The sequence below is a fragment of the Aulonocara stuartgranti genome, assembly GCF_965226115.1.
Source record: "Aulonocara stuartgranti genome assembly, chromosome: 6".
NCBI classification, from domain to species: domain Eukaryota; kingdom Metazoa; phylum Chordata; class Actinopteri; order Cichliformes; family Cichlidae; genus Aulonocara; species Aulonocara stuartgranti.
In genome coordinates this window covers 11260972-11288919 of record NC_138944.1, presented here as the reverse complement: position 1 = coordinate 11288919, position 27948 = coordinate 11260972, and the positions used below count along the sequence as shown (strand labels likewise).

Here is a 27948-nt window from a genome sequence, read left to right as displayed (position 1 = left end):
CGGCTGAACAGCAGAGGCAGCGGGGAGGTAGAAACAGGACTAGGTAGGGGCCGGGGCACTGGAATAAGAGGAGATCACGGTCAGTGGGATCCAGCAGACAATCAACGATCCTCCACAGTTGAATTGAGTTGTCTTACTTGGTTTCAGGTGGAGGGGACAGGTGGGGCGGAAGGCCCGGAAACGGTCGAGACGTGGTGGGGAGGCAGGTAAGTGAGTGGTGGGCCGGCAGGCCACGTCGTGTCAGCAGCAGGCGGCCCAGGTCCAGGAAGGCGGGAGTGAGGGAGACAAGATCTCCACTCCAGGTGCTACCTCTGAGAACAAGAAGAACAAGTAAGTCATCACACGGCTTCAGGACAGAGTTATGATGCTCCACTTGACTAACATGGGGATAGCAGATACTCAGGCGATGAATGGTTGAGAGCGCAGGTCTGATATACTGCTGGCATAATTGCTCACAGGTGGACAGCCAGGGAGGAGCAACCGAACTCCGCCTAAAGGAGGAGGGGCCGCTGTCGGAGACCTGCAGGTGCCCACCCAGACCATGACAGTTCAGTACAGAAATGAAACCCAACAATCATGTTTTTACAGTCCCGTGGTCTAAGCCTCAGATACTTATTAAATCACACAGAGCTCATGTAGAAACAAATGAACTAAATGTGTTCTCCTTCATTTCTGTCAAACAAAGCTGTATGACACGTTTCCAGCTGTTAGTATCATGGTTGCTAGGCAACCTGGGTAGCTCGACGGAGGCTAGACCGTCCCATGCGAGCCTCGCACTTCCGGCCTTAGCGGTCTTTGAGTACGCGGCCCTTTAGGACCGTTGAGGCTGTGTACTTTGAGGCTGCAGACTCTGAGTTGGGATACAGCCAGAGGCGCAAGACAGCCCAGGCAGGGAAATTTTGCTTTTACATTTTGCGACTCATTTTATTTTTCCATCTGATAAGAAAACTATTCAATCAGATAGTTATTTGTGGTGAATGAAATACAGTTACACTTTCAAGCACCACATGTGAAATTCAAGCACTTTTCAAACCTTAAAAAATGCAACATTAAATTCAAGCATTTTCAAGATTTCAAGCACCCGTACAAACCCTGTGCATGTTGTGAGCAAAATCTGTGATGTGCAATGTATAAAACTGAAATAAAGATATGACTTTTAGGAAGTTTTTTTTTACCATATGTCTATGCTTTAGCATGTAGTCGGGTAAAAACGACCCAAAACACAAAATAAAAAAATTAAATAACCTTCTACTAATACTTTTATTGAATTAGGACAAATGTTAACATCCTGTGCAGAAATACATGGGTTCAATAAATAAAATTAAATTTTCTTTTGTGAAATGGTTATCATGTGCATATATTTTGATAATAAAGAAAGCATTATTCAGAGATGTCAGAACTAGTCCGGATTCTGAATAAAGGCCATAAATGAACAACATTGGGATGAACATCAAATTCGAAATGTAAATGAAAAAGAAGCAAATCTAAGTAATAACCACTGCAGGTGCAGTCAAGCCTGCCTGGTGATGTTGGCTGGTGGTTTGTGTAGAGTGTGCCCTACCCAGCACCATCTTTTCTTCCTGATTTCTTCCTCTATTGGGAGTCGACAGGTTCTTTCCCATAGGTTGATGTTGCTGATGGTGTCTGGCCAACAAATGTGGGGGTTCCTTTTGAGACAGCTATTGAGGAATGTTTATTTTTTTGAGGTCTTTTTTTTCCCAGGTGTCATCCCCGTACAGCAGTACTGACTTCACGTTGGATGCCCAGATGTTCTTGATGTGGATGAAGGTGACTATTGTTTTGCCAATCCTTGCCTTGACATCTGCATCGGTTCCACCTTGTTGGTTGATGATGCTGCCCAAGTAGGGGAAACAGTGTACTTCCTCTAGAGCAGCGGTCCCCAACCCTCGGGCCTCGGACCGGTACTGGTCCGTGAGTCGTTTGGTACCGGGTCGCGAGAGTTGAAGCTCAGGTGTGAAATGTATGGTTTTCAGGGTTTTTATCGGTTTTCAGCGTTATTTTGTTATCGTTTTTATCGTTAACTTGGTTTCCCTGGGTCTTTTCACGTGTGTTATGAATAAATCTTCTTTTTTTTCGGTACCGGTAATAGTTTTATTTTGTTGTATTTATCCACGACACCTTAAAGGCAGGTCCGTGAAAATATTGTGGGCATAAACCGGTCCATGGCGCAAAAAAGGTTGGGGACCGCTGCTCTAGAGGACTTCCATTAAGGATGCTTGGGTTGTTGCTATTGGAGTTGATCTTGAGAATTTGGGTTTTCTTCTTGTTGATGATGAGTCCACCATGTGCTGATATAGCTGCCAGTGCATTGGTCTTTTTTTTGCATCTGCTGCTGGCTGTGAGAAAGAAGTGGCAGGTCGTCAGGAATGTCTAAGTCATCAAGCTGACTCCAAAGGGTCCACTAAATTCCATTCCTGCATTCACTGGTGGAAGTCTTCATGATCCAGTTGATGACGACAAACAGACAAGCAGGCATCCTTGTCGGTCTCCGGTCTTCACCTGGAAGCTGTTGGTGAGTTGCCCTTCGTGGATTACTCTTCAGGTCATGACCTAATATGAGCCCTTGATCATGTTGACCATCTTGGCTGGGATGCTGTAGTATGCTGGAGGAAGTTCCAATGGCCCTCTCAGTCCACACCAGGGGCGATTTTAGCCCATTTTTGGGGGCACCCCCAAAGATTTCTTACTTTTTTTGACAATATTTGCTGTTTGTGTGACACACTACTAAAAATATAAAAAGCATACAGTACTGTACTTTTGTTGTTACATAACATTGTAACAACAAAAGTATAGATAACCCCCCCCCTCCCAAAATGGTTTGTTCCAGCTCGCCTCTCCCCTACTCTGGCTTTAGCACTCTTGCTGCCAGAGCGATGGTGGCTGAGACACAGCGGAGCAGAGGTGTAAGTGCCTGTATACATTGTATACATTGTATACATTCTACCACAGGCAAAGTTGCCTCCATTTTTATAGTTTTTATTAATGTTTTGTAATAATTTATTTGAAATAATTCTGTTTTGGGAGTGTTTTTTATGTATCTGTATTATATTATACAAACACATTAAAAGTGAATCTCTGTCCAAAAAATGCACTGTTTACTTTTTACTCACTATGAGCATCATTCATAATTCTCCCCCAGTAATTAAGGAACTATATGTATTTTTTTTTTTATTACAATCCATTCTTCTTTTGCAGCATTTAAATAACCTTGATCAGATTTGATGGTTTTGTTACAGACTTTTTAAAAAAGTGTTTTGCTTTTCTTTCACAAATGTGGGGATTAAATTGTGTTAAAATGTACAAAACAGTGATGTCATGTTTTGTGACGAGGACCCAGGCACAGAGAGACTTGATGAATTTAGGAATCTTATATTAATAAAGAAATTTGCAGACTTGCACAGAGATGGTAAAATTATGATGACTGATAACGGAGACGAAGACAACAGGCGATGAGGACAGGGAGGAACAGGGGTTTAAATGCACCAAAGTGACAGTCAGACAGAACTCGGGACAACATTTAAGGATGCAGGGACTGACAGAGACAGGTTTATCTTGCCTGGCTGGGCAGCTCTCCGGGTGCTCAGCACCCCCAAAGCTCTGATCCTAGAATCGTCCCTGGTCCACACTGTCAAATGCCTTCTCCAAAGACTGTTCAATTATGATGCATAATGTTGTGATCTGATCTGTGCATGATCGGTTCTGTTAGAAGCCTGCTTGTTCATCTCGTAGTTGTGAATCAACAATTCCCTTCATCCTCTCTAGGGCTACATCCACATGTACACGGATATTTTTGAAAACACAGCTTTTTCTATGCATTTGGTCCTTTCGTCCACACGTAAACTGCATTTAGTATCACTGAAAACTGATATTTATAAAACCTCCTGCCAGGGTAAAGATTTTCGAAGACTCAGTTTTTGCGTTTATGCGTGGATGAGGAAAATAGAGTCACGAAACGTCAAAGGTGTGCACCTTTTTGACGTCATGCTGTGCGCCACGTTATTGTTTACGAGACAAAATTGCTACAATGGCGGATATAGACAAAATACTGTTGCTGTTAATCTTACTATAATTTTTTACACACTTACATATACACATGCAGTTACTGTCCCTCCATTTAGAAAGACAGAGGCGTCAGTGTGAACTTCATGCCTCTGATTCACCTACAGCAGTGTTACTTTAAGTCTGTATTATGTGTTTAACCTGCTTACATTTTTATCATGGTGTAGTTTTGTCTTATGAATCCAGATAACAGAATGATATCCTTGTTTAACTTATGTTGGTCTCTGGTAAAGGTAATCTAATGGGATGTATGACTGCCAGTGGAACTAGGTCACTAGTGTTTACTGATGATGTGACTACTGATAGAGGCAGCAGGATGAATCTTGATGTGTACAGAGCTATACTCTACTCAGATTCAGCCAAATGCTGCAAAACTGATCAGGTCGTGAGTCACATTGCAAACTGATAAAAAACATACTGTAAAAGAAACCCAAAAATTTCTTAAAGCAAAGAAATTGTCATGGTCCTGAGTCTGAGGACTCAGTGTTTTGTGTTTCCTTATGCTTTTGTTCATTCCGAGTGTGTATTCTGTTGTGATTTTGCCATTTGTTAGGTTTCTGTTCTTTGCCTGCCTGCTCCCACTTCTCTGTCTGTCCATGGTGTTATTGTGTCTGCTCATGAGTCTGCCTGTCATGTTCAGTGTCCTGTCTGATTCTCTGTGTCTGTTAGTTTCCTGTTTTATTCTGAAAGTTCATGTCTCATGTCAGTGTGTTCAGTTTTACCTCTCCCCTGTCTCGTTAGCCTTATTGCTCCCAGCTGCATCTCCCTCCTGTGGCCCATTCCCTGATTACTCCCCGTGTATTTTAGCCCTGTGTTTTCCTGTGCTCTCTGTCGCGTCGTCTGTTTAACGCCGTGTCCGTCTGCATCATTCTGTGTAACCTGGTGTTTAGTCTGCGTCTCTCCGCCATCTTTCATTGTGTATTTTGTTCCTCCCCCTGTGCGTGTTTGGTTTAAGTTGAGTTCTTTAGTTTTCCCCAGTTTAGGTTGGTTTACTCCCCGCTCTGCTCCTCCTGTTTTTGTCCCCTTATCACCTCTGCAAATAAATATTCACTCGCACCCCAGTCAGTGCCTGCATCTTGGATCCTTTACTCAATTCACCACACGACTGCTGTGCAGCCGTGACAGAAATGGTATTCTTCAAAAGCAAGTCAATCACATGAGCCTATCCCAGTTGAGTTGGGAACCACAATGGTGTAAACAAACCTTTGGGTTCTTGACATTGTTTGTGGACTTGATTTCCATCCTAGTATTACAAAAAAAAAAATCATCTTAAAATGATTAAAATGGAAAATGTGCTAGGTTTTCTCTGGATTCAGATTAATAGTGGCTTTCAAAGCTTTTATCAATATTTTTTAGACCTCATATTTAGAGTTCAAGTGAAAGTTATCATATACAAGCTCAAAACCTAGAATTAATTCCAGATCTTTAATCTGCTTAATTTGTCATAAAAGTAACAAGAGAACAGGACTCAGACCATGGAACCTATCAGCCAACAATCCAGTTACTTTTGAACCTCTAAAACTGGGGAAATATTTATTAAAAAAAAAAAAAAAGAAAAAAAAAAGTTGCACGTCCATTAATACAATGTTAATACAATGGTTAAACCCCTTGAGATGTATCTTATAGTCGGCACTTTAGTTATATGCGGTTTGATTTAAACTTGACTGTGGTGGTTTACAAAGGCAAAATTTCAAAGAGATTAAATTATAGAATTAAGTATGCATATTTATAGCGGCAGCAGACAAGACTTTGAATTTAAACCTTGTTAGTCAAAAGTGACATCGCACTTAGTGAATGTAGGAGACTCGGACAGTTCCCCTCATAGTGTTCCTTTCATCTCTGTAGAATAGCAGACATTATTTTGAAATACTCACAGAGCAATAAAAAAACCAAACAAACAAAAACAGTAAGACTACTCTCTTTAACATTAAACAATTTTAATGTCTTTATTGTCCAAAGATAGCACAACACTTGTGATTCAAATGTCACTCCTTACAGCATCAACTGCAACACCACTCATTCAAACACATAAAATCTCTTGATGTCAAGAAGCAAGTCTCTCAGAAAAGGAAACTTTTTATCTATCATTAGAAATGTTATAAGACCTCTATACTAACTATGTAAACATTGCAATGGAAACGTTCCTGTTGCAATTTCTTACAAAAAAATAAAAACTTCTTAATGAGACTTTTAGAATGAACAAGAGCTCCCGCAGAATAGTGCACATGAATTTTATATACACTCAGTGTCATCAAAATATAATATTCAGTAAATCAAACACCACACAGTATCGGTCATATATTTACATTCTAGTATGTGAATTGCTTCACCCATTCAGGTAAGCGTGTTCCAAAAGGTGGTTCTGACACTACAGATGATCAAGTAGACCGAGGATGATCTGACTCATCAGTTTGTCCTATATTGGCTGGAGTGAGTTTAACCGCCACGAGTAACCACGTGATGTTTGAAAACATTTATATTGGCAGCTTTGTTTTTGTTTTGTTGGTATGATTGTCTTTTTTAAGATCGAGGAAGGACCTGAGCAATTGTGTCCCGCGCGCTCTGAGTGAGCCGCTCTGGGAACCTGACCTCATACTCTACTATTAGGTCTCCCCGACGATCAGGTCGTTTGGGATAAGGTAGCCCTTCTCCACTAATTCGTCGCTTCATCCCCGGATGCACAATATCTGTTGATGACACAGTGACTGTTCTGCCATCTACTGTGGGTGCATTGACTGTACAGCCACACAAAGCCTGGAGAATCAGAAGATAAGATAAAGAAGAAAAACATTAGGAATTCCAGTTAACTTCATATGTCATTTAGTTAACATTTAAATTGATAAAAAAAAAAACAAAAAAAAAAAAACATTGAAAATGTATTTTTAAAGTTATATGTACTCTTACTTACATCTCTGAGTGAGATCTTAGCGGTGTAAATGATGTCAGAGCCGTCACGTTTGAACACTGGATGTGGCTTGTCTTTCAACACAAATGCAATGTCAGCTGGAATGTTTGTAGGAGTCTCGTCTCCCTCTTTAGGAAACGTAATTTTAGTGCCCTCTTTCCAGCCTTTCTTTATTTGCACCTCTAGGATTTTCTCTTCTTTCCTTAATGTTCGGCCATCAGGGTTCAGCCTTTTCCGTGAGATTTTCATTTTTTTGGTGCAACCTGACAACACTTCCTCCAAGGTCACCCGGAGATCGTGAACTACAGGAGGATCCTGCTGCTTCTTTACCACACTAGTGTGACCGCCCATACCAGAGCTGAAGGAGCGAGGGAACCCACCCATTCCCCCCATTCCGCCGCCACCCATCCCAAAGCGGGCAAATGGCTCATCAGTGTCCATTTCCTCATCCATGCCTCCATTCCGCCCGCCAAAGAACTGTTCAAATGGGTTACGTCCACCGAAGAACTCTGCAAAGATGGCATGGGGGTCACCCTGGAAGGTGTAGCTGAAGGTGCCAGGACCACCACCACCACCACCAGTAGGGCCTCCGCCTTTCAGTCCTGGAAGCATAGTAGAAACAATCAGATTAAAAGGATTCAGTTTGGGTTTGGCACACTGCAGTAAGTTTGTTTGTTTGTTTTTTTTATTCTTGTAAGAAACAGTTGTTAGTCATCATTATCTTACTTTTGTGCAACTTATTTAATGCAAATTACTAATTTTAGATTTTTATTAGTAATGATTTTAAAATATCCCATACACTAATGAGGTTCACGTGAATGCTGGTATAAAGAGAATTTTATCATGTTTTTTCATTTAAACAATAGTATGAACAAAGTTATTTTGTGCTTTGATTTTGCAAACACCCTTTAAAGTACAAAAGCAGATGTGAAACTAGCATAACACTAAAATCAGCCAGGAAACAGGGCTAAAACACATTTGTCATGTTAGAATTAATAGCACCCCCCCCAAAAAAAAAGTGGCACAAACCGCTGCTGTATAACCAAAGTTATACAGCAGCTGCTGTTTAACTGTGTGCCAAAATATTACTTGTCAGCATCCTTATTTGGAAATGCTCTCAGTTCAGGAGGTACCAAGAAGAATGTGAAGAAACACAACACGAATGCTTGTGTAATGCTGTGATCACTGGGGATAACTGAGGTTTCCACTGCATGAGTGCACTGGGTAGGTGATTTTTCACAATTTTACCAGGCTTTACTAGGAGTAACTTAAGTATTCCATGAGAGTAGCTGGGATATGTCCAGTTGGGTGCATGGAGTGGCACTGCCCCCCTCTACCAATACCCTTGCGCTAGAGTACTGTTAATCTCACAATGTCCATCATCATTGTCTAACAGCATGAATAGGAGCAATGGTGGACTGCAGCTTAGTACAACGAGGACAACGCTGAAGCACTTGAAGGTTATGCTTCCACTTCACTATACTTTAGATGTACATTTTTTACATTGATATCCATTTATTTTAAATCTTTACTTTGTTGTTGACTTTGAAGACTTTAAACTATAAGCATTTTATGCTTTATACTTTGGCTTGTTGTAATGTTAAAACCTCTGTGCTAATACTTAAGTAGAAGTTTCCACCATTTCAGGTTTTTGTGAACTAAAAATATCAACACCGAGGTTAGCTAGTCATCGTTAGGGCCTAAAAGCCGAGCCCCCCGCCCCTTTCCTGTCCCGTCAGATGCAGAACCCTCCAGCTTCTCTACGTACTTCATCAAGTTCTTGCAGAAACATGCAATGCGAGTATTGCCGTCAGCAGACCAGCTCTCCTGTCCTGGCTCAGAGACAAGCCACTGACTGAAGGTCGGAGGACAGGAGAGCCAGGACAGCGCCATGACACACAGGATTATCCCAGTTTAGTCTACACATGTTCAGAACTGTTGTTTCCACCCAGCCTTGTTGACAGCTCGTAGCTCCAACTGTGTTAAACGTTATTCTGACGGCGCCTTGACGATTATTGGCCCCGCAATATTGTATGATTTAGAAAACTTACCTTCTTCGCCAAAACGGTCGTATATATCTTTTTTCTTAGGGTCGCTCAAAACGTCGTAAGCTTCAGCAATCTCCTTGAATTTCTCCTCGGCTCCCGGTGACTTGTTTTTGTCAGGATGATAACGCAGAGCCTGCTTACGATAAGCTTTCTTGATGTCGTCCTCCGATGCTCCTTTCTTAATCCCCAAAATCTCATAGTAGTCTTTACCCATTTTGACCAACCAGTGGTCTAACCTGTTGTAGCTGTTGGTAAATTGCTGGTGATGAACTTCTGCCGCACGTCCTCAATCCTGACTCAACTCGATCCGCTCAGCCCCGCATATTTTCTTTATAAACAGTGTGGAAACTTCCAGAGTTTTCCATAACCAGCCTGAACAATCTCCTCGGTGACGCTGCGCCAGGGACACGCCCAGCGGGACGTCACGCCATGATGCCTTCATGTGGTGTCGGACATATTTCTCAACCTACGTTTCATGCCTGATCCAAGAGTGTCAAACATATTTTAGTTTACGGGCCACACACAGCCCAATTTGCTTTCAAAAGGGCCAGATCAGTACTCCAGTAAGTACTCCAGAACAACCTACTGAAAACATTTTCTGCTAATTAAGCAGAATTTGTTTTTATTTAAAATTATATTAATGACATATAAAGCCCCATATGGTCAGACTCGTGTATGTATATGTATGTATGTATGTATGTATGCTTTATAACACCAAATGGCCTCTCAGATCATCTGATCAGGGTCTCCTTCAACAATCTTATTTTAAAACCAGAGGTGATCACTCATTTGAGGTTGGAGTGCCTAAACTTTGGAGAAGCCTTTCTCACCCTGTCAGGGCAACTGAATCAGTGGTCTGTTTCAAGGCACTGCTGAAAACCCTTTTTTATAGGTCAGCCTTTTCTGAATCCTTCTCCTATTATTTTTGGCCATAGTTTACATCTGATGTGTGCATTCAAGTGTGTATGTTAGAATTAGAACATAAGAACGTCTATTTGACTTTGTGTCTGTATGCTTGAACATATATACTTACCTTTAATATGGAGTTTTGTTTTTTACAAACTGTGTGTTTCAGAAAGCACCGTACAAATAAATAAATGACGTAAAAGCATAAAATTTTTATATGTAGAGTATTTGTAAGTAAAGAGCATAGTACTTTATGTCCATACATTTTTGTTCTTGTGTAGCAATGCTGGCAATACGTAACTTTACAGAGAATACCATTTCGTTGAAAAACTTTATTTCAGGGCTTTTCTCCAATTTTCACACCCCAGATTCTGCAAAGCCATGACTAAGTTGTTTCTGGTATGTTTGACGGCCCTCGCTGTCTTGATAAACATAACTTTAGGTTTATTTTCATGCAAAACAAGATCACAAGACCACTCTTGATTACTCTAAAATATTTCAAACATTAGAAAAAATCCATTCCTACTTGTCCCGTGGGATTATTGGCTTGGGAAAGCAGACAAGAAACATGTGAAAGAGATACAGTAACTGCCATGTTACTGTGACTTGGCTGTATTCTACCATGTAGCCACATCTGGAAGCCCACTTTTTTATCTCTTTAAACTGCATTTTTTTAAATCTCTGTTTTACACAAACTGATTTAAATGTTGAAGCTAGATAATACATAAATGTAATGATTTGCTGCCACTGCTAAGACCACCTTTTCATTATTATTATTATTATTATTATTATTATTATTATTATTATTATTAATCACTTATTTTAAAAAAGGATCCAAGCTAAATCTGACTTAAGTACAGAACCCACAATAGCATCAACAAACTCAAGTTTTCTTATTTACTCAATAGAAATCTACCATATTGAGTGAACATTTTTGTCTATCAGTGGGTAACCAACCCACAGTTTGAGAACCTCTGCCTGAGGAAAGGTTCACTACAAATTAATACAGACACCATCATCAAAACACCAAATGCTGTGATATTCTTTGGTAAAACGGGCCTCCATCTCTCTTGAGTTTCAGAGACTTTAATAAGTTAAAATAACGATGCACTGGAGCAACAGCGGAGTTTATGGTAACATAGCTCCTCATTACCATACTATATATATAATTCACTATGTTTTATCAAAACGTGACTAAATCTTTTTTTTTTTTAATTACAAGTATCACTAGACTCCTGTCTGCACTCTGTGGGTTTCCTCAGTTTCATTTGCTGTTGTGCAAGACAGCACTGGGTTGTATAAAAGTAATATATTCCAATTTGTAAGATAAACTTCTTCGTCATGTGAAGGAAAACCTGTTTTCCAGGCGAGTGCTGCTGCCAGTACAAACTGAAAGGATGGTAACAGAAAGACTCACCCAAATCACTGTAGCAGTCTCCATTTTTTTTTCTCATAGGACGAGAGGCAGGGTACACCCTGAACAGGTTGCCAGCCTATTGTAAGATTAACAACACACCACACTGAGTAGAGAGAGACAACCATTCACACTCATAGATTTGGCTAGTTTAGAATCACCAGTTAACCTAATCCTAAACCTTTTTGGGGGGGTTTGCTGTCATTCCCTTTGCTTATTACCAACCCTCAGTATCATCCATGTTGAGCAGCATGCAGAAGAATTTTGGAGGCTTGCACAGAAGCACTTTTACACCTATTGAAAACTAGGTGAATAGGTATAGGTAAACATAAGTTACATAGTGTGTATTTACCTATGCACAGTGGCAAACTGACACAATTGCACTACCATGCGTTAAGCACAAATCCCAACTGCATGTTGCTCGACTTGGAGGATGCTGTCCATTGGTCAAATGTTGAGTGGTTGAAAAGTGATTCTGAAAGAGGAAATGGAGTGACAAAAGAGTCCACCAGTAATGTGACAAACAAAAACATACAAATGCACTAATGCATTAAATTTGAGACATTGAAGTGACACATGACATGTAATTTAAAAAAATCAAACTTTATTAATACAACACTTAATTTACAGGGATAAGATGACCCATTAGCTAGATTAGATGACCCAAAGACTAAGCAAACGTTTAAAGTTTAAATGATGTAGTTCCAGTCAAAAAATATCCAAAGTAAAAGCAATTAAACATAAAAAGTACTAGATAATTAAAAACGGGTGACTGCAGGGAAAAACCGTTTTCTACAATCTCTTGTTCACTTGAGAGAGCTGCCCTTTAGACTACAAAAAAATCCAACAATATCGGCGTAGACGCGACCGCTCCCAATGCTCAAGTCCCATTGGCTACATCCTTGATAAGCCGGGCGTGTACGCGCAATTGATGCGGGAGCTGATTGGCTGCGGCGCGATCGCAGTGCTGACCTATGGTACACGGCTCTGTGCCTCAGCAGTTGTGTATTACTACGCTGATTGGACGGTCTCCTGTCACTCATCTGGGATACTAAGGAAGGGGTGCAAACTGCCAAGATGAAGCACTACGAGGTAAGTAGTATCTATGAAACTTTACCCGTCAGTGTGGCTACAAATGAATTAATTAAATAATCCCACAAGTTCTCAGACAATTCTCCAAATCAGCGAAAAGAGGTTCAAATTAAAAGCTTTAAACGTGAGCAGTGAAAATAGCACGCTGCTGCATCGCCGCCTCTCATATACTGTGCCCTATATGAACGAGGTGCTGTGGCCTGTTGTCGTTAAAGTCGCGGTTTAATTGGCAAATCCTGTATCCGAAACACAAACAACACCCGCTGATATGATTAATTATACTTACGCTGAGCGTTTGATAAGTTCTCATTGTAAAGTGTAGGCTACTTCTCTGTTAGCTGAAGACTGATAACTGGGTGTAGGTAGGATAATGCTCGGCATCATCGCCATCTCTGGCCGGAGTGACTCATGGCGCTTCTTATCTTATTCTTACCCAATGCAGGTGAACGGTCAAGTGCGCAATCTCAGCACTTCTAAATTAACCCCTGTAGTATAACTGTGGGTTTAAAAAATAATAATAAAAATACATTTTAAATGAGGTGGAATGAGTGAAATTAATTAGATATTTGTATATTAAGAAGGAAAAATGTGCATAAGGGCCTCTTTACTGCTTTATCGCAAACGTGAAAAGCTTCCTGTTTCAAACAGCCGTTTTACTTGTGCAAGCACCTTACGTTTCTCCAGATGTTAACCGTTTCATGAGCACAAAAAAACCCATCAGACAGGATCTGAAGCAGTCTGACAGAAACCAATCCACCCAGTAACTGCTCTGGCTGCCCCTTTCTCCGTTGACAGGTGTCGCTTTTTGAGACCTGTTGGCAGGATTAGAATTTAAATGAGGAAAAAAAAGACCGAAAAAGATTTTTAAAAATATCTAAGAACAAACTCCATTAGATTATGTCTGAAGTAAAATGCATACTTGTATGCTTTTAAATTGTATAAAACTAAATCATTTATTAAACATTGGTTTAATTGAACAATTTCGTCTTCTTCACACTGCATCAACTTTATTTGCACTGTAAGGGCTTTTTTCCATGCTTACAATCTGTCTACACCACACTAGGGCATGCAGCCCTTATGTTGAGTTAATTTAAAGAAATATATACATTTCATTGATTTATGACTACTTATTGTACTTCATTACATTTCTGGTGATTTCTTCTAACTCTGGCTAAAACCAGTATGGGACGGTGCCAAACATTCCTCAGTACAGGATAAAAACTTGACTGGGCAATGGGGCATAACTGTCTCTTAGGTCTCTGATCAAGCTGCCTGACTCAGCTTATCTCGTCAGTTATCACCTCCTGAACTTGTGTACAAGCCCTTTAGTTGGATTTGAAAATTCTAAACATTTTAGATGTGTACATGGAGTTACTGTGTAATAACCAGATGTATGACGGCGCCACATGGAATCAAATACACCAGGTGTTTATACTACCATTTACGACTCAGATTTTTTGGCAAAAATACCTATTAAATTGTTCAGTATTCATAAATATTAAGCATGGTTGTTCACTGACATTTGAAGCAAAATGCATATGTTAAACTTTAATTAACATCATATCTGTGGTTCTTTCTCTTTTGGAAACCAAACAGCTAAACTGGATTCAGAGCGCTCTGTCATCTTGACTAACTTGACTTGAGCTAAAATCAGTCCACCACATCCTGGGTTCTGTACGATGAAGTGAATTCAACATACCCAGGCTGTCTTTCTGTTATCTAGATTCACTTAGTCAGGATAAGCAGTCACATGAAGCAGATTATTAACTAGCTAATACTCAGGTTCCCCCTGCGCGTTCACACAAAAGTGGTAGCATTGGCAGATAAATTACAAACATTCACAAGTATACGGCCATCAGAAAGGCTGCTTTTTACAGATAGAACTGTAATATAAAAATATGACTCAGAATACTTTATTAATCCTTAAGGAAATTATGTGGTTCCAGTTGCTCCAAGACAATAAGAACAGTGACAGACTGAACTAAATGAAATAATACAATATATTACAAAATATAAGACATGAGTCTAACGTATATATGAATAGCTCAATTACAAATATCCAGAATATTACAGAGATTAAATATATATGATTGACATTTTACTCTAGAGATCAACCAGTATAAAATAAAATATTCTGGCACATGGCCTTCTCTGTAGCAGGTTAGATTCATAGCATAAGTTACTATGGCGATGTAGCCCAGTAAGAAATGAACCACCTTTGTAGTCCTAAAAATCAGGTTTAGTCTGAAGTTAACTGGATAACACGAAATCCTAAATTCAATCTGTTCTGATGTTATTGTCCTACTTTTATATATATGTATATATTTTAGTTAACTGCCTCCTCAGAGAGTTACCTATGAAGATAAAAATAAATTAGGCTGCAGGTGTTATAGCTCATGATTCTTCCAAAACATTAGTGTGACTTTTTGGTTTTAACTGTTTAATCTCTGTTTTAATGCATTTACACAAGATAGCACCAGAGAGCAACTTCACAGTCATCAACATGTAATGAGTATCTAGAAATGCATACAAAGCCAAAATGTTTCTACTTTGATTGGTGAAAAATATTTTAAAATGATCTCTTACCTTGAATAAATAGGTTCTGTGTAGTCATTATGAAAGTCCACTTAAGCTTGGTGCTCCCTGTTCCCACTCTCACCCCAGAGTGTATTAGCAGCACAGTCACTGCCAGAGCTTTTATATAGATAGATGAGACAGGGGGAGGTGCTCAGGCGGAGGGTATGCCTGACACAGAAACTGAGATAGGATTATTTTTCCCAAAGTCTCGGCAGCATTGTCATGTGTCTGCCTCGTTTTTTTTCCCCTTCCCAATCTATGTGACTACCTTTTTCAGGACAATAATAAACTAATTAAATCACTTCATTTAATCAGACAGGCTGCCTTGCAAAAATGACAAACAATGGTCAATGCGTCATCTGAGTCTTGTACATTTAATCAAAGCAGTGTGAAGGTGAACAAGTGTTCACAATTCTGACATTTAAAACTTGAATAGTAAATTATGAGCGACACGAAGTTATTTTTTATTTATCCCCCCCCCCCCCCCTTTTTTTTTTTTTTTTTTTTTTTTTTAACCAGAATAACATTCAAATTTAGCCCCTGTTTAAATCTGATGTTTGGATACATGTAGTGGACATACGGGTAATTAGCTACATAAGATGGTCTGCATTTACACATCCAAATCCAAGTTCGGATCTGATCCTGCTGCCACTTGTGACTGCATGTCTGTCATTCATTTTTTGAAATTGTATCCCAAGTCTTCGTTCTTAGGTAGTGGAATGGCGAAGTTTGCCAAGGGGAATACCCTGACTAAGCCCTCAGACTTTGGGGGGGGGAATTATCACCCTGAGGTGGCAGAAATAGGCGACTGTAGTCGTATGTGACTGAGACGTTTGGCTGTTCAGTTTGGTTTCATACTGTAAAACTCCTGTAGGCTGTGATAGTGAAACCTTAAACTGGTGTCACAGTGATGGACATGGGGGTTGAAGTTAGGAGCTGATTGAATGTCAGCATAGTATGGTTAACAGTAAGAGCGTGACATCACAAAATAGACACAGATGGCTGTGGGGTCTGTAGGGAGAGGTCAGGTTATGTGGACTTAGCAGGAGGTGTTTTATATTTAGCTGGGTAGATGAAGACTGGGGGGTCTAACTAGAAAGGGGTGTTGTCACTCTACCTCTTCTTCATCATCCTACTTAGCTGGGAGTTGAGAAGTGTCAGTGGTCATCAGGCGTCTGTTTTTAGAAACGAGTTATATTTCAAATGCAAGTCACTGCAGCTCTGAAAGGAAGCTGTTGCTCTCAGCTCCTGAAGTTTCTTTAATGATAAACACAGGTGACAGCTGGGGAATACTGGGCATTCCTACATATGCGCACACACACACACACACACACAGGCGGCATATGTTTGTGCTGCAGGGGTCGCCTGGGAGTTAAAGTGGCACAACAGAAGTGAAGGAATGAGTGGGGTGCAGACAGGGAGGGAGGGAGAGTAAAAGAATGGCAGAGGTAGAGGGAGAGACAGATTTATTTCCACAGCTGAGAGCCTCCTCTCTCTTCTCCAGCTTAGCCCACATCTGAGATAAACATTTGAGAGGTGGAGAGTGACGAGAGAACTGAGGGGAAGACGGGAATAAACCGAGAGCAGGAGAAGAACTGTGGACATGGATGCCCTAGCATTAGAGGCCACAGGCAACAAAAGGGTGGCTAACGGGGCAGTAGTGCCGGCCCCGCTGCCGGTCCAAGCCCAGAGTAAACGCAAACCTGCCAAAAAAACTAAAAAGGCTGTTGTTTTCTTTGAGGTGGAGATTCTGGACGCCAAGACCAAGGACAAGCTCTGCTTCCTGGACAAGGTAAGACGTCAGTCCTCTTTTTTTTTACACATTTGTGGAACCTTTTTTTTCTTAAATATTTATGCAACTTTAATTTTACTTTCACACCTAACTTACTTTGATACCTGATCTTTTTAAAAACTGCTTGTGCACATGTAATCATTGCTTCTCTGCTCAGTCCAACAGACCCAATATTTCTCTCCTTATACTTCAGTAGAATGGTCTTTTTATGTAAGTCAGGTGTTTTCTAGAACATGGAAAAGCTGCTATAGCTGTAGTCCCCACTGTCTGTCAGTGGGTGTGCACAGCCTTTGAGTGCTGCTGTCTGTAAATGGTGCACACACAGAAGTGCCTTTCATACATACAGCACAGCACTACTGGTTTTATTTATCTGGATATGGTAGAGGTTATTGACGCACATACAAGAAGACATGTACAAAATAAGAGTAACAACTGCAGCCTAATGCAGTCTTGTGTTACATCTGTAGCCTGTATTTATCCCACACTTATTATTTTGGAGTGGTCGGACAGATGGTTCACTTAAAGCACTGGGCATTACAATATAAATGCAATCACAGTTGTGCATGGCCTCAGACATGCATGCGCTTATGTGCAGTGAAATATGTTGATAATGTATGATTAAATATTGCTAGACACTTTCAAGGCATTCCCATGTTGCACTATGACACTTTATAAAATATGACCAGAACCACACTTGAGTGGTTGCCTGGTGATTGTGAACAATCACAAGTAGGTGTGACGAACAGCTGGTTGCTCAGAAGTTCAACATACAACACCCTCAACATTTGGGCACTTTTGAGGTTACAGGACACCTGGTGGGAGGCATCCTGTCTCCAAACAGTCACAGCCCAACTCAGACTAACAGCTGTTTGTTTTGCATATTGGCAATGGTTTGCAAGTAGCCGTGTAATTTCTAGACACAGAGAGTCTTTCAGCATGTTACAATCATTCGGAATCAGTCTGAGTCGATGACCGTAACTCAACTGCAACTCACCACTTTGCAGTGAGAGACTTGATTCAACTGGTTGCCAACTGGTTGTATTCTGGTTATTCTGGGTCCTGCAGCAACAATTTCACTATCTGTTGAGGAATTTCTGTTTCAAATCTATGTGCTTCTGGCTGAAGGTAGCTAATATGATTATCAATGTATGCAGACAGCAACACATTGCAATCTTTGCTACTTTATAACGAACAGATTGTGTATAATTGACAACACAAGTCCTTTCAATAGCAAACTAAATCGATCTTATTGCTAATTTTTTGCTGTCTTTGCACACCAAAGAAACTTTAAAGAATGCTACAAACTGTGGGTGTTCACAGACCTGGAGTCAGTTTTGCACACGTTGCAGTAATTTTGGTGGAGCTGTTGTCTCTAACCACTGTTTTCCACAGTGTGACTGCAGCATAAGAGCAAAAGAATGATTTCTACTATAGAAATGCACCTTAAATTGAGCAGCTACTACAGTATTGCAGCACATATGTAGTTTTTCAGATTTACTTCTTGTTTGTCACTGTCTGGTCAGTGGTATTAATCATGACAATTATATTGATCATATATATAAAGTGTGCGTATATGTATGAGATTCAGGTTTGGCCCTATTTAACCACTCCTACAGTCTTTGAAAAATGCAAATATTTCTGCGTTTGTGCTGTTTATTCCAAAATGTGATTGAACCTGTTTGAAGATACATAAGATATTAAGACAAAAAATATGAACAATAGTCTGTTGATTGCATCAGTTTAACTCTAACAGCTTTAGTAGCTATAAAATCTATCACAACAGAAGCAGAATTAGTACAAGATTGCTTTAGACTTTACATTCATTGACATTTAACATCAGTTTTAAATTTCTTTTTAATTTTGAAATGTGTGCCCTTTTTCTGCAATACAACAAACCATTTGCACCGCTGTTACATTTGACCAATGTGTTGACTGATGGACTTCAGTTGTGTTTACAGTTGGGACTAAGTGGGTATCAGCACTGCATTAGCCATATTTACTTTGAAAGGATGTTTAAGCCAACTTTATCAGGCATATTTACAGTTATTTCTACTCCCCCTGTGCTTATGTTATTGTAATGTTTGACAGATTTAAATTGTTAGTGCTCAGCCTGCAGGTTATTGCTCTTGCATTAGAACTGTTTAGTGTATTGCTGTTGTGAGTCCGGTGAGTGTAGAGTTGCATTAGTCAAATTCACGGTGTGATCAGCCACGGCAGACTCTGCTTATTGAAGGCTACTCCTCAGGACCGCAGAGTATAAGGTTGTATCCTTATGGGATTATACTCTGTTGTCAGCTTAGCAGAGTTTCTATGGTGATAACATCATCAATCTTATCACCTCTTTGGAGGCAGCTTGACAGATGTGACAGATATAGATTTGGAATCTGGACAGAAGGCCCTTTGGGAGAGAGGCTTGGTCCTCCAAAGTAGGCTAACGGAGCTAAACTGACAAGCTGTGTGACACATTTAAAAAAATAAATAAATAAAAATCAAGTTCTGTATTATGTCTGGCTCAGTGTGTGTATATGACTGACTGACTTCATACTAAATGAGGCCTGCAGAAAGAGTGGGAGTCCAGAGAGGTGGTTGGTCCATCTAATTCAACCATAGTGATGTCATCCTGCTGAAAATGGCATGTAGTCTTCGGGGGGACATGAACAGAAGCCAAGTCAATTACAGCAGCAGACCTGCTCAGTCTACTACTGATTTGTCACACGATCTTTGAAAGCCAAGACGAGGGAGCGACACTTCAACAGGCAGATGATGACAGAATGTAAAGCAGTATCTCCTTACACTCCTTGTGAGCACTGAAATAAGCAATCAGCAAGACAATGCAAGTTTGATTTAAAGCTTAAAAAATAGTTCCCATCCTTTTTTAAAGACAATTGCAGAGATGGCTTACCATTGCTAAACTGTCTACACTGAAAAGTGCTGGCCTGGCTAAGAAACTGTAATGGCATTTTAGTCTTAACTTAGTGTAGTGGTTCTCACAATCACCCAATGTGCAAAAAAGGTCCCTGGTTCCCAGATGGAAAGAAACGCAGGTTCATCGAGGGTTGTGTTATTGATACTCACAGCTTGCAAACAGCAGCATTTTAGCAAGTTAAAGTAAATGAAAGACATTTTCCTTTTTTTATGAGCTACTGCTGTTTATGAGACCGTACCTAATTCAAAGAGCGACTACTGAAAAAGGTGCCCGCAGCAGCGTTATAGTACAATAGTAGTGACCCAGCAGTATATCCAGTGACATATTATAAACCAAATGTAAGCACAAATTTAGCTTAGGTAGTGTTTTCCCTGGAAATTTTAAGTTGAAGTATAAAACAACTGTCTTTAAATTAACCTTATTGTGGTTAAAATATTGTCAAATAGTAAAACACAAAAAAATATTTTGTACCAAGAAGTTGAAGCTTGGGTTGAGTTTTTTAACAAGATGCTTAAAACCTTCATTTTCAATCTGCTTGCTCTTCCTGTCATATTCAGCGCAGTTAGCGAGTGCTCCAGCAATTCTTTGGGTCATTTGTTTACATTAAGATCACTGACCACCAGTTGCTGCCATCTCCTCCTCCATAGCCTGGTTGTACTTGATGGTGTTTTCACCTTAACTGGTGAGAGAAGTTTGTTGTTTCCATTTTCAGCAGAAACAGTTTTCTTGTATGTTTTGTTTGTTAGAGGAGGTTGAAGTACCTCCCTTTTAAGGTAAATAAATCAGGCTGACGCACAGCTCTCGCGGTCAGACTTGCCCCGGCTTGTCTCAGTTTTATGGGCACTAGTAAGTGGAACAGGATCAGAATCAAATACTTAATTCCCAAGGAAAATATGTTGTTACAGTTGCTCTAAGACCATAAGAACAGTAACAGACTGAACTAAATTAAATAAGACAATATATTATAAAGTTAAAAAATGTCAAAATAGCTCTAATATTTACAAATGGCTCAATTATAGATATCCAGAATATCAAATGTATGGCGTTGTTGGAATAACAATATGACACTTTTGTCATGTAGAAATGTATACAGTGGCCCCTCGTTTATCACGGGAGATAAGTGAAATCCGCGAAGTAGCCAACTTTATTTATTACAGTTATTATAGATGTTTTAAGGCTGTAAAACCCCTCAGTATACACTTTTCTCAGACAGGCATGAATATTGTCACTTTTCTCTCTTGTTTAAACACTCTCAAAGTTCAAACCTTTGTATCATAGAACGAAACCAAAGGCACCTGACGGTGCAAAACGTTTCGTGGACATTGTTGTTTGTTAGGGAGAAAACTTACATACAGTACAGCACAGCAGAGTCACACTGCTCGCGATTGAAGATTTATGTAAATTTGACAAGCTGAATGCAATCTATACTGTGCAGGAGACACAGCACGAGATTGATTGACAATGGTTTACAGCCAATCAGGGCGGAGAACACAATGCACAAAAAAAGAAAGAAAGAAAAACAGGCATAATTGCACCAAAAAAGACCACGAGGCCGCGAAAGGTGAACCGCGAGGGACCACTGTATCTGTGCCAGATTTTATAATGGCAGTATGCTTGGAGTCAGATGACACAAAGATGTTAAATTCATTTCTGCCTAATTGTACATTGCTCCAAATAAATCATATCACAGATAACATTAGAAGTTAGTATGTGCCCTAAGATTAGCAGAACTCACCACACTGTCAACCTGCTAAAAGCAGCCTGCTTTTTAAGACTGTAGTTTTGTTTTGGTTGTTCATTTTGTTTGAATGCATGCCTCCTTAGCTTAAACAGATAAAACCCCTTGTTCAAATAATTGTGACAGTGATTATTACTTTAAACAACAAGATTCAAGCTAATTCCCCAGGGTTTCACTGTTTGTTGTCCTGTAACAACTGTTCATGTCCATATTTACCTTTGTGCGCTCTTCATGTTTCTGTTTCGTCGTCATTCCTTTTTTATATTGGGGGGTTGTTGAGCCATTGCTGGCAGCCTGGCATGAGGTTGTGTACTGTGTGTCTCTGTGCCAAGTTTCTTTGAAACCCTAATACCAGCTGTTAAATAGCTCACATCCATGGGGTGTGCGCACACAGTCAAAGCTAAATTTACCCCTAATCACCATCATGAATGGAAAACAGGGTTATTATCTGTTCCTTTGTATGTACACGTCCCTGCACTTATTTATTGTGATGTTATTTGTAGGTTGAGCCAAATGCCACCATCGGGGAGATCAAGTCTATGTTCCACAAAAGCCGTGAGTGCCATCTGTCTGCAGCCTCATAAATCTAAGTCAAGATCAAGGAAATCTTCTAACGTAGCCTAGATAAATACATCAAAACAGTCTTAAGAAGATCTGGTTTTGTTTGTTTCAGATCCTCAGTGGTACCCAGCCCGACAGTCCATTCGCCTTGACCCAAGTAGGTCCACTTAAATCAATGTTTTCCTTCTGACTTTAAATCATTTGTTTTTATAATTTATTTATTTTAAATACATTTTAAATCTCATATTAAGTAACGTGTGTTTTTCAGAGGGGAAGTCTCTGAAGGACGAGGACGTTCTGCAGCATCTTCCTGTAGGGACTACAGCCACCTTCTATTTCAGAGACCTGGGAGCTCAGATCAGCTGGGTCACAGTGAGTACAACACAAAGACAGCTCCAAAGACAGGAACATATTGTGCTGCCATGAATGGGTCCAACAGCCCTGTCAAGCCCAGATACATCAGTGCAAGTGGGATCAAGCAGAGCTATATAGAGTTTTCCCTGTGTGTAGAAATAGAGTGTGTGTTTGTGGGTCAGACGTTTAGACCTAACTTTGAGGTTAATTTGCTACACAGAAGTCGACTTTGACAGTGAAGGTTGTTTTGACTCTGCAGGGAGATGCAGGACAAGCAGATGGAAAATAATTTACAGTGGGGCAAAAAAGTATTTAGTCAGCCACCGATTGTGCAAGTTCCCCCATCTAAAATGATGACAGAGGTCAGTAATTTGCACCAGAGGTACACTTCAACTGTGAGAGACAGAATGTGAAAAAAAAATCCATGAATCCACATGGTAGGATTTGTAAAGAATTTATTCGTAAATTAGGGTGGAAAATAAGTATTTGGTCACCTCAAACAAGGAAAATCTCTGGCTCTCACAGACCTGTAACGTCTTCTGTAAGAAGCTTTTCTGTCCCCCACTCGTTACCTGTATGAATGGCACCTGTTTGAACCCATCATCTGTATAAAAGACACCTGTCCACAGCCTCAAACAGTCAGACTCCAAACTCCGCCATGGCCAAGACCAAAGAGCTTTCGAAGGACACCAGGAAAAGTATTGTAGACCTGCACCAGACTGGGAAGAGTGAATCTACAATAGGCAAGCAGCTTGGTGTGAAAAAATCAACTGTGGGAGCAATCATCAGAAAATGGAAGACATACAAGACCACTGATAATCTCCCTCGATCTGGGGCTCCACGCAAGATCTCATCCCGTGGGGTCAAAATGATCATGAGAACGGTGAGCAAAGATCCCAGAACCACACGGGGGGACCTGGTGAATGACCTGCAGAGAGCTGGGACAAAAGTAACAAAGGTCACCATCAGTAACACACTACAACGGCAGGGAATCAAATCCCGCAGTGCCAGACGTGTTCCGCTGCTGAAGCCAGTGCATGTCCAGGCCCGTCTGAAGTTTGCCAGAGAGCACATGGATGATACAGCAGAGGATTGGGAGAATGTCATGTGGTCAGATGAAACCAAAGTAGAACTTTTTGGTATAAACTCAACTCGTCGTGTTTGGAGGAAGAAGAATACTGAGTTGCATCCCAAGAACACCATACCTACTGTGAAGCATGGGGGTGGAAACATCATGCTATGGGGCTGTTTTTCTGCCAAGGGGACAGGACGACTGATCCGTGTTAAGGACAGAATGAATGGGGCCGTGTATCGTGAGATTTTGAGCCAAAACCTCCTTCCATCAGTGAGAACTTTGAAGATGAAACGAGGCTGGGTCTTCCAACATGACAATGATCCAAAACACACCGCCCGGGCAACAAAGGAGTGGCTCCGTAAGAAGCATTTGAAAGTCCTGGAGTGGCCTAGCCAGTCTCCAGACCTCAACCCCATAGAAAATCTGTGGCGGGAGTTGAAAGTCCGTGTTGCTCGGCGACAGCCCCAAAACATCACTGCTCTCGAGAAGATCTGCATGGAGGAATGGGCCAAAATACCAGCTACTGTGTGTGCAAACCTGGTAAAGACCTATAGTAAACGTTTGACCTCTGTTATTGCCAACAAAGGTTATGTTACAAAGTATTGAGTTGTATTTTTGTTATTGACCAAATACTTATTTTCCACCCTGATTTACGAATAAACTCTTTACAAATCCTACCATGTGGATTCATGGATTTTATTTATTTATTTATTTTTCACATTCTGTCTCTCACAGTTGAAGTGTACCTCTGGTGCAAATTACTGACCTCTGTCATCATTTTAAGTGGGGGAACTTGCACAATCGGTGGCTGACTAAATACTTTTTTGCCCCACTGTATGACCAAGGTTAAAATAACTGAGAGTGTATGTTCATTGTTTGAGTCTCCAAAGTTCTGACTAATCTTTCTTGTTCCTTTGTTTTTTTTTGTTTTTCCAGGTTTTCCTAACAGAGTACACCGGTCCACTGGTCATCTATCTGTTGTTCTACTTCAGGGTTCCCTTCATCTACCCACCCAAATATGACTTTACCACCAGTAAACACTGGGTTGTACAGTGAGTGTCTCAAACACACTTTCAGAACACTTAGGTAGTCAAACAGAGCCTGCTTGTCCTCTTTTGTGACCATCTCAACAGCTCAAATAGAAGATAACACTCTTGTGCCTGTCACCTAAATATAAAGCTTTAGCTGTAGTAAACAACATTGTAAGCTTAGTGTTGTAAACACTTCTGATGAGTTTTATCCCTAATTGTATATCAAATACTTTAATGTCTGCTTATCAGTGTTTGTATTTGCCTTATTTTAGCTCAGTGGTGTCAAATGTGGTCGTATAGTGTGAACATTGCACATTTAGGATCAAACTAATGACCTGCCAGAATTTTAGATGTAGACTACAAACTGTGTTCATCGGTTTATAAATGGATTTTATTAAATGTGAACTAGTCTGTAGTCTGACAGAACCCCAGAAACTTGCTGTAAGCAGTCAAAAGAAAGTTGCATTAAATAATCTAAACTAAAAGAAGCATTGCTTTGTTTGCAACTTAATGAAGGACACCTATTTTATTTTTTTATTTATTTTAAAAAGGCTGATGGGTTATTGTTGTCACCCTGCCGGGGAGGCAGCAAGGCTTAAAAAATACTAGCAGCCGCCAATATTTTTTAAGTTATTTAAAAAAAAAATTTAATAAGGCTAATCAAGTGCCTATATTTTTCCAGTCTTGCCTGTATGTGTCACTCTTTCCACTACGTTAAGAGACTCCTGGAGACGCTGTTTGTCCATCGCTTCTCTCATGGAACAATGCCGTTACGCAACATCTTCAAGGTGATTTAGAAATGCATATCATTTACATTCATCCATGTTACCTTACCGCATACAAATATGTGTTTTGAAGATCTGGTTTAAGTACGGTACAAGATGAAAAGTGTTTCATTTTCTGACTGAAAATGTTGGGCTGACAATGCTTCTGTCACATTCTGTTTTAGAACTGTACCTACTACTGGGGCTTTGCAGCATGGATGGCTTATTACATCAACCACCCGCTATATACGCCACCCAGTGAGTATGCATGCAGCTACAATTTCTTACAATCAACGCTCACACGTGCCAGTGTGTCATTGTAACTCTTTTTTTCCTCCTTTGCTGATTACATTGATTGCCTCTCTTGCAGTTTATGGGGAGCAACAGATAAGAATTGCCCTCATCATATTCTTGGTAAGAACATTTCTACGATTAGATTTTTTTAAAACACTTTTTTTGTTTTGTTTTGATTTAACACGTTAGGAGTGACATGGTTTCTTTTTCCAGTTCTGTCAGATCGGCAACTTCTCCATCCACATTGCTCTTCGGAACCTTCGTCCACCAGGTAAACACACCTGTCAAATCTGTACATCAATATCTCCATACCTTTTCTTCTCTTTCTAGAAATAATATTTGAAGAGTATTATGATTTTAATATTTCCTAATAGAAAATGACAAAAACTCAAACTACACCTATGACTATGAACAAAAAGTGACTTCCTCAAGATGTTGATAAGTTATAATGAAGTATAATATGTGACATTAGACATTTTCAATGTAAAATAAAAACTTCATATAGAAACTTCATATAGAACCCTGGTTTCGTGTGTGTGTGCGCGCGTGCTATTTTCATAGTCCAAATCTGACTGAAAAATAAAATTGTGGTCTCTCTGCAGTCTCAGTAGTTTTAAACAAAACATTATTCTGTCAGCAAATAATAAAACTAAAGATGACTGCATGGATTGAAAATATTTTGAATTTTCATTCACCCACCCTAAATCCAGGCTCTAAGACCAGGAAGATTCCCTATCCAACCAAGAACCCCTTCACCTGGATCTTTCTGCTGGTCTCCTGTCCCAACTACACCTATGAGGTAACAGGTTTAATGACTTTGGTGGCTAAAGGTTTTCTGTCCACTGTAGTAACAAATCAGTTTTAAGAGGGTCATTGATGCTTTAACCATGCAGCTGAATGTTCTCTCACTTGAATATATAAATTGTAGTGTCTCACTTGTATTGAAGTATGTTCAGTTTGTTAAACTATGGGGTGAGCCAGTATAGGTCAGGGGGAAAATATGGATTGAAACTGCAGATTTAATCTTTCCCCCCCTTTGCTTTCCTTGTGCTTTAATTCAACTCCGGACCCTTTTGTTGTTAACAGCCTTTTTTCCTTCTTCTCAAGGGGGGGAGCAAGTCTGAAGGGTTCAGAACTGCTGCATTAATCAAAGAGTTTGCTGCCCTCTGGTGGCATTAGTACATCTTTATCGCATAACTGGCTTTTCTCCTTGAGAGAACTATACGTTGTTCATCGGTCAGGTTATGGACCCAGGACCTTTTGATGTCTTACAGCAGAATTTTTGGACTTGTAGTTGGATTGTTGGAGCTCTGTTTGACAATCTAGTGATTGGATTCTGAAGTTAGGTCAATGATTGGTGGTGGGGGGAAAAAATCTGTTCATCCCACCAGATTTTAATCTGACTGTAAAGTAAATCCATTGTGTAGTTACCTCATTAATCTTTAGTGGAAAAAAAGTCATTTCCATCACATGTATATGGATTCATAAAAATCTGAAAACTCAGTGTACAGCTCACTGTTGACAACCGTCTCTGTAGGAGTGTAGTGACAAAGGAACCAGATAAGGGGAAAAGGAAAGTTTATGTCTCACATCCTTCTCCTTCCTCCTGCAGTTGGGCTCCTGGCTTGGTTTCACCCTCATGACCCAGTGTCTGCCAGTGGCCTTCTTTACTTTGGTGGGCTTCATCCAGATGACCGTTTGGGCAAAGGGGAAGCACCGCAGCTACCTGAAGGAGTTCCGAGACTACCCTCCTCTCCGCTCGCCCATCCTGCCTTTCATCCTGTAGAGGACTAGTCAGCACTGCCTGTTTGTAGGAATCAAACCCTCCCCTTTTCCTTGCTTTAAAACCTACACTGGGAAAAAGGAGCCTGTTTCCCCCCCCCCCCATGATGTTCAACCTTTGTTTTCCCTTCCTGTAATCTGTCCCCTTTTGTGTGAGAATGTAAAACACTAGTATTGCTCTAAAAAATTTTTATTGAAGACAAACCCTGATTGGTAAATTGAGTTTTGATGTATGTTTGCTTTCCCAGAGCAGTTTTCACCCTTAAACTAACCAGTGTATATATGACACCAGTTCCTTTTTTTTCATCCAGTACTGTTGTTTAGGGGTTGAATTTGCACCTTCAGCATAGAGTTCTCAGTTTTTATTTCCATAAATCTAAATCTGAAACCGTGACAGAACTTAATTTGTTAATGTCTGATGTAATTTATTAAAAAAGTAAACCAACATGTGGTTGTGTCATTTCAGGTTAATTCATGACATCTACACTACTTGAAAATTACCTTTTAAAACAGTAATGATCAAATAAATCAAAATCATTTTATGGTGAAATGGTTCATCTGAATAGGCTGAGTTGTCTTTTATAACATCAGTTTGTATTTTCGGTAATA

The 27948-nt window shown here is 40.1% G+C and overlaps 2 protein-coding genes across 3 annotated transcripts; one reads left to right on the top strand and one right to left on the bottom strand.

Moving 5' to 3' along the window:
* Positions 1 to 6000: 6000 nt before the first annotated feature.
* Positions 6001 to 9460, bottom strand: dnajb1b (DnaJ heat shock protein family (Hsp40) member B1b). Its single transcript, XM_082535288.1, has 3 exons — positions 9037 to 9460; positions 6989 to 7587; positions 6001 to 6834 (listed from the first exon to the last, which is right to left on the bottom strand). The coding sequence occupies exons 1-3, from the start codon at positions 9245 to 9247 to the stop codon at positions 6601 to 6603; spliced, it is 1044 nt and encodes a 347-aa protein (XP_082391414.1). The 5' UTR covers positions 9248 to 9460; the 3' UTR covers positions 6001 to 6600.
* Positions 9461 to 12339: 2879 nt separating this feature from the next.
* tecrb (trans-2,3-enoyl-CoA reductase b) lies at positions 12340 to 27786 on the top strand. Of its 2 annotated transcripts, XM_082535287.1 has the most exons (12): positions 12340 to 12445; positions 16764 to 16814; positions 21982 to 22033; positions 22152 to 22196; positions 22308 to 22411; positions 24405 to 24520; positions 25182 to 25287; positions 25449 to 25521; positions 25634 to 25677; positions 25771 to 25828; positions 26268 to 26356; positions 27170 to 27786. In XM_082535287.1, exons 1-12 carry the CDS (start codon positions 12431 to 12433, stop codon positions 27341 to 27343), a joined length of 927 nt encoding a protein of 308 aa, XP_082391413.1. In that variant the 5' UTR covers positions 12340 to 12430; the 3' UTR covers positions 27344 to 27786. The 2 variants fall into 2 exon arrangements, with proteins under 2 accessions (XP_082391413.1, XP_082391412.1); XM_082535286.1 differs by lacking the exon at positions 12340 to 12445 and having other exon boundaries at positions 15599 to 16814.
* Positions 27787 to 27948: the final 162 nt, after the last annotated feature.

Coding starts and splice junctions, on each gene's coding strand:
- dnajb1b (XM_082535288.1), bottom strand. CDS start 9,247: ATGGGTAAAGACTACTATGAGATTTTGGGGATTAAGAAAGGAGCATCG. Junction 7,588..9,036: donor CGACCGTTTTGGCGAAGAAG/GTAAGTTTTCTA, acceptor CTATGCTTCCAG/GACTGAAAGGCGGAGGCCCT. Junction 6,835..6,988: donor CTAAGATCTCACTCAGAGAT/GTAAGTAAGAGT, acceptor CTGATTCTCCAG/GCTTTGTGTGGCTGTACAGT.
- tecrb (XM_082535286.1), top strand. CDS start 16,626: ATGGATGCCCTAGCATTAGAGGCCACAGGCAACAAAAGGGTGGCTAAC. Junction 25,522..25,633: donor CCCGCTATATACGCCACCCA/GTGAGTATGCAT, acceptor CCTCTCTTGCAG/TTTATGGGGAGCAACAGATA. Junction 26,357..27,169: donor GTCCCAACTACACCTATGAG/GTAACAGGTTTA, acceptor TTCCTCCTGCAG/TTGGGCTCCTGGCTTGGTTT.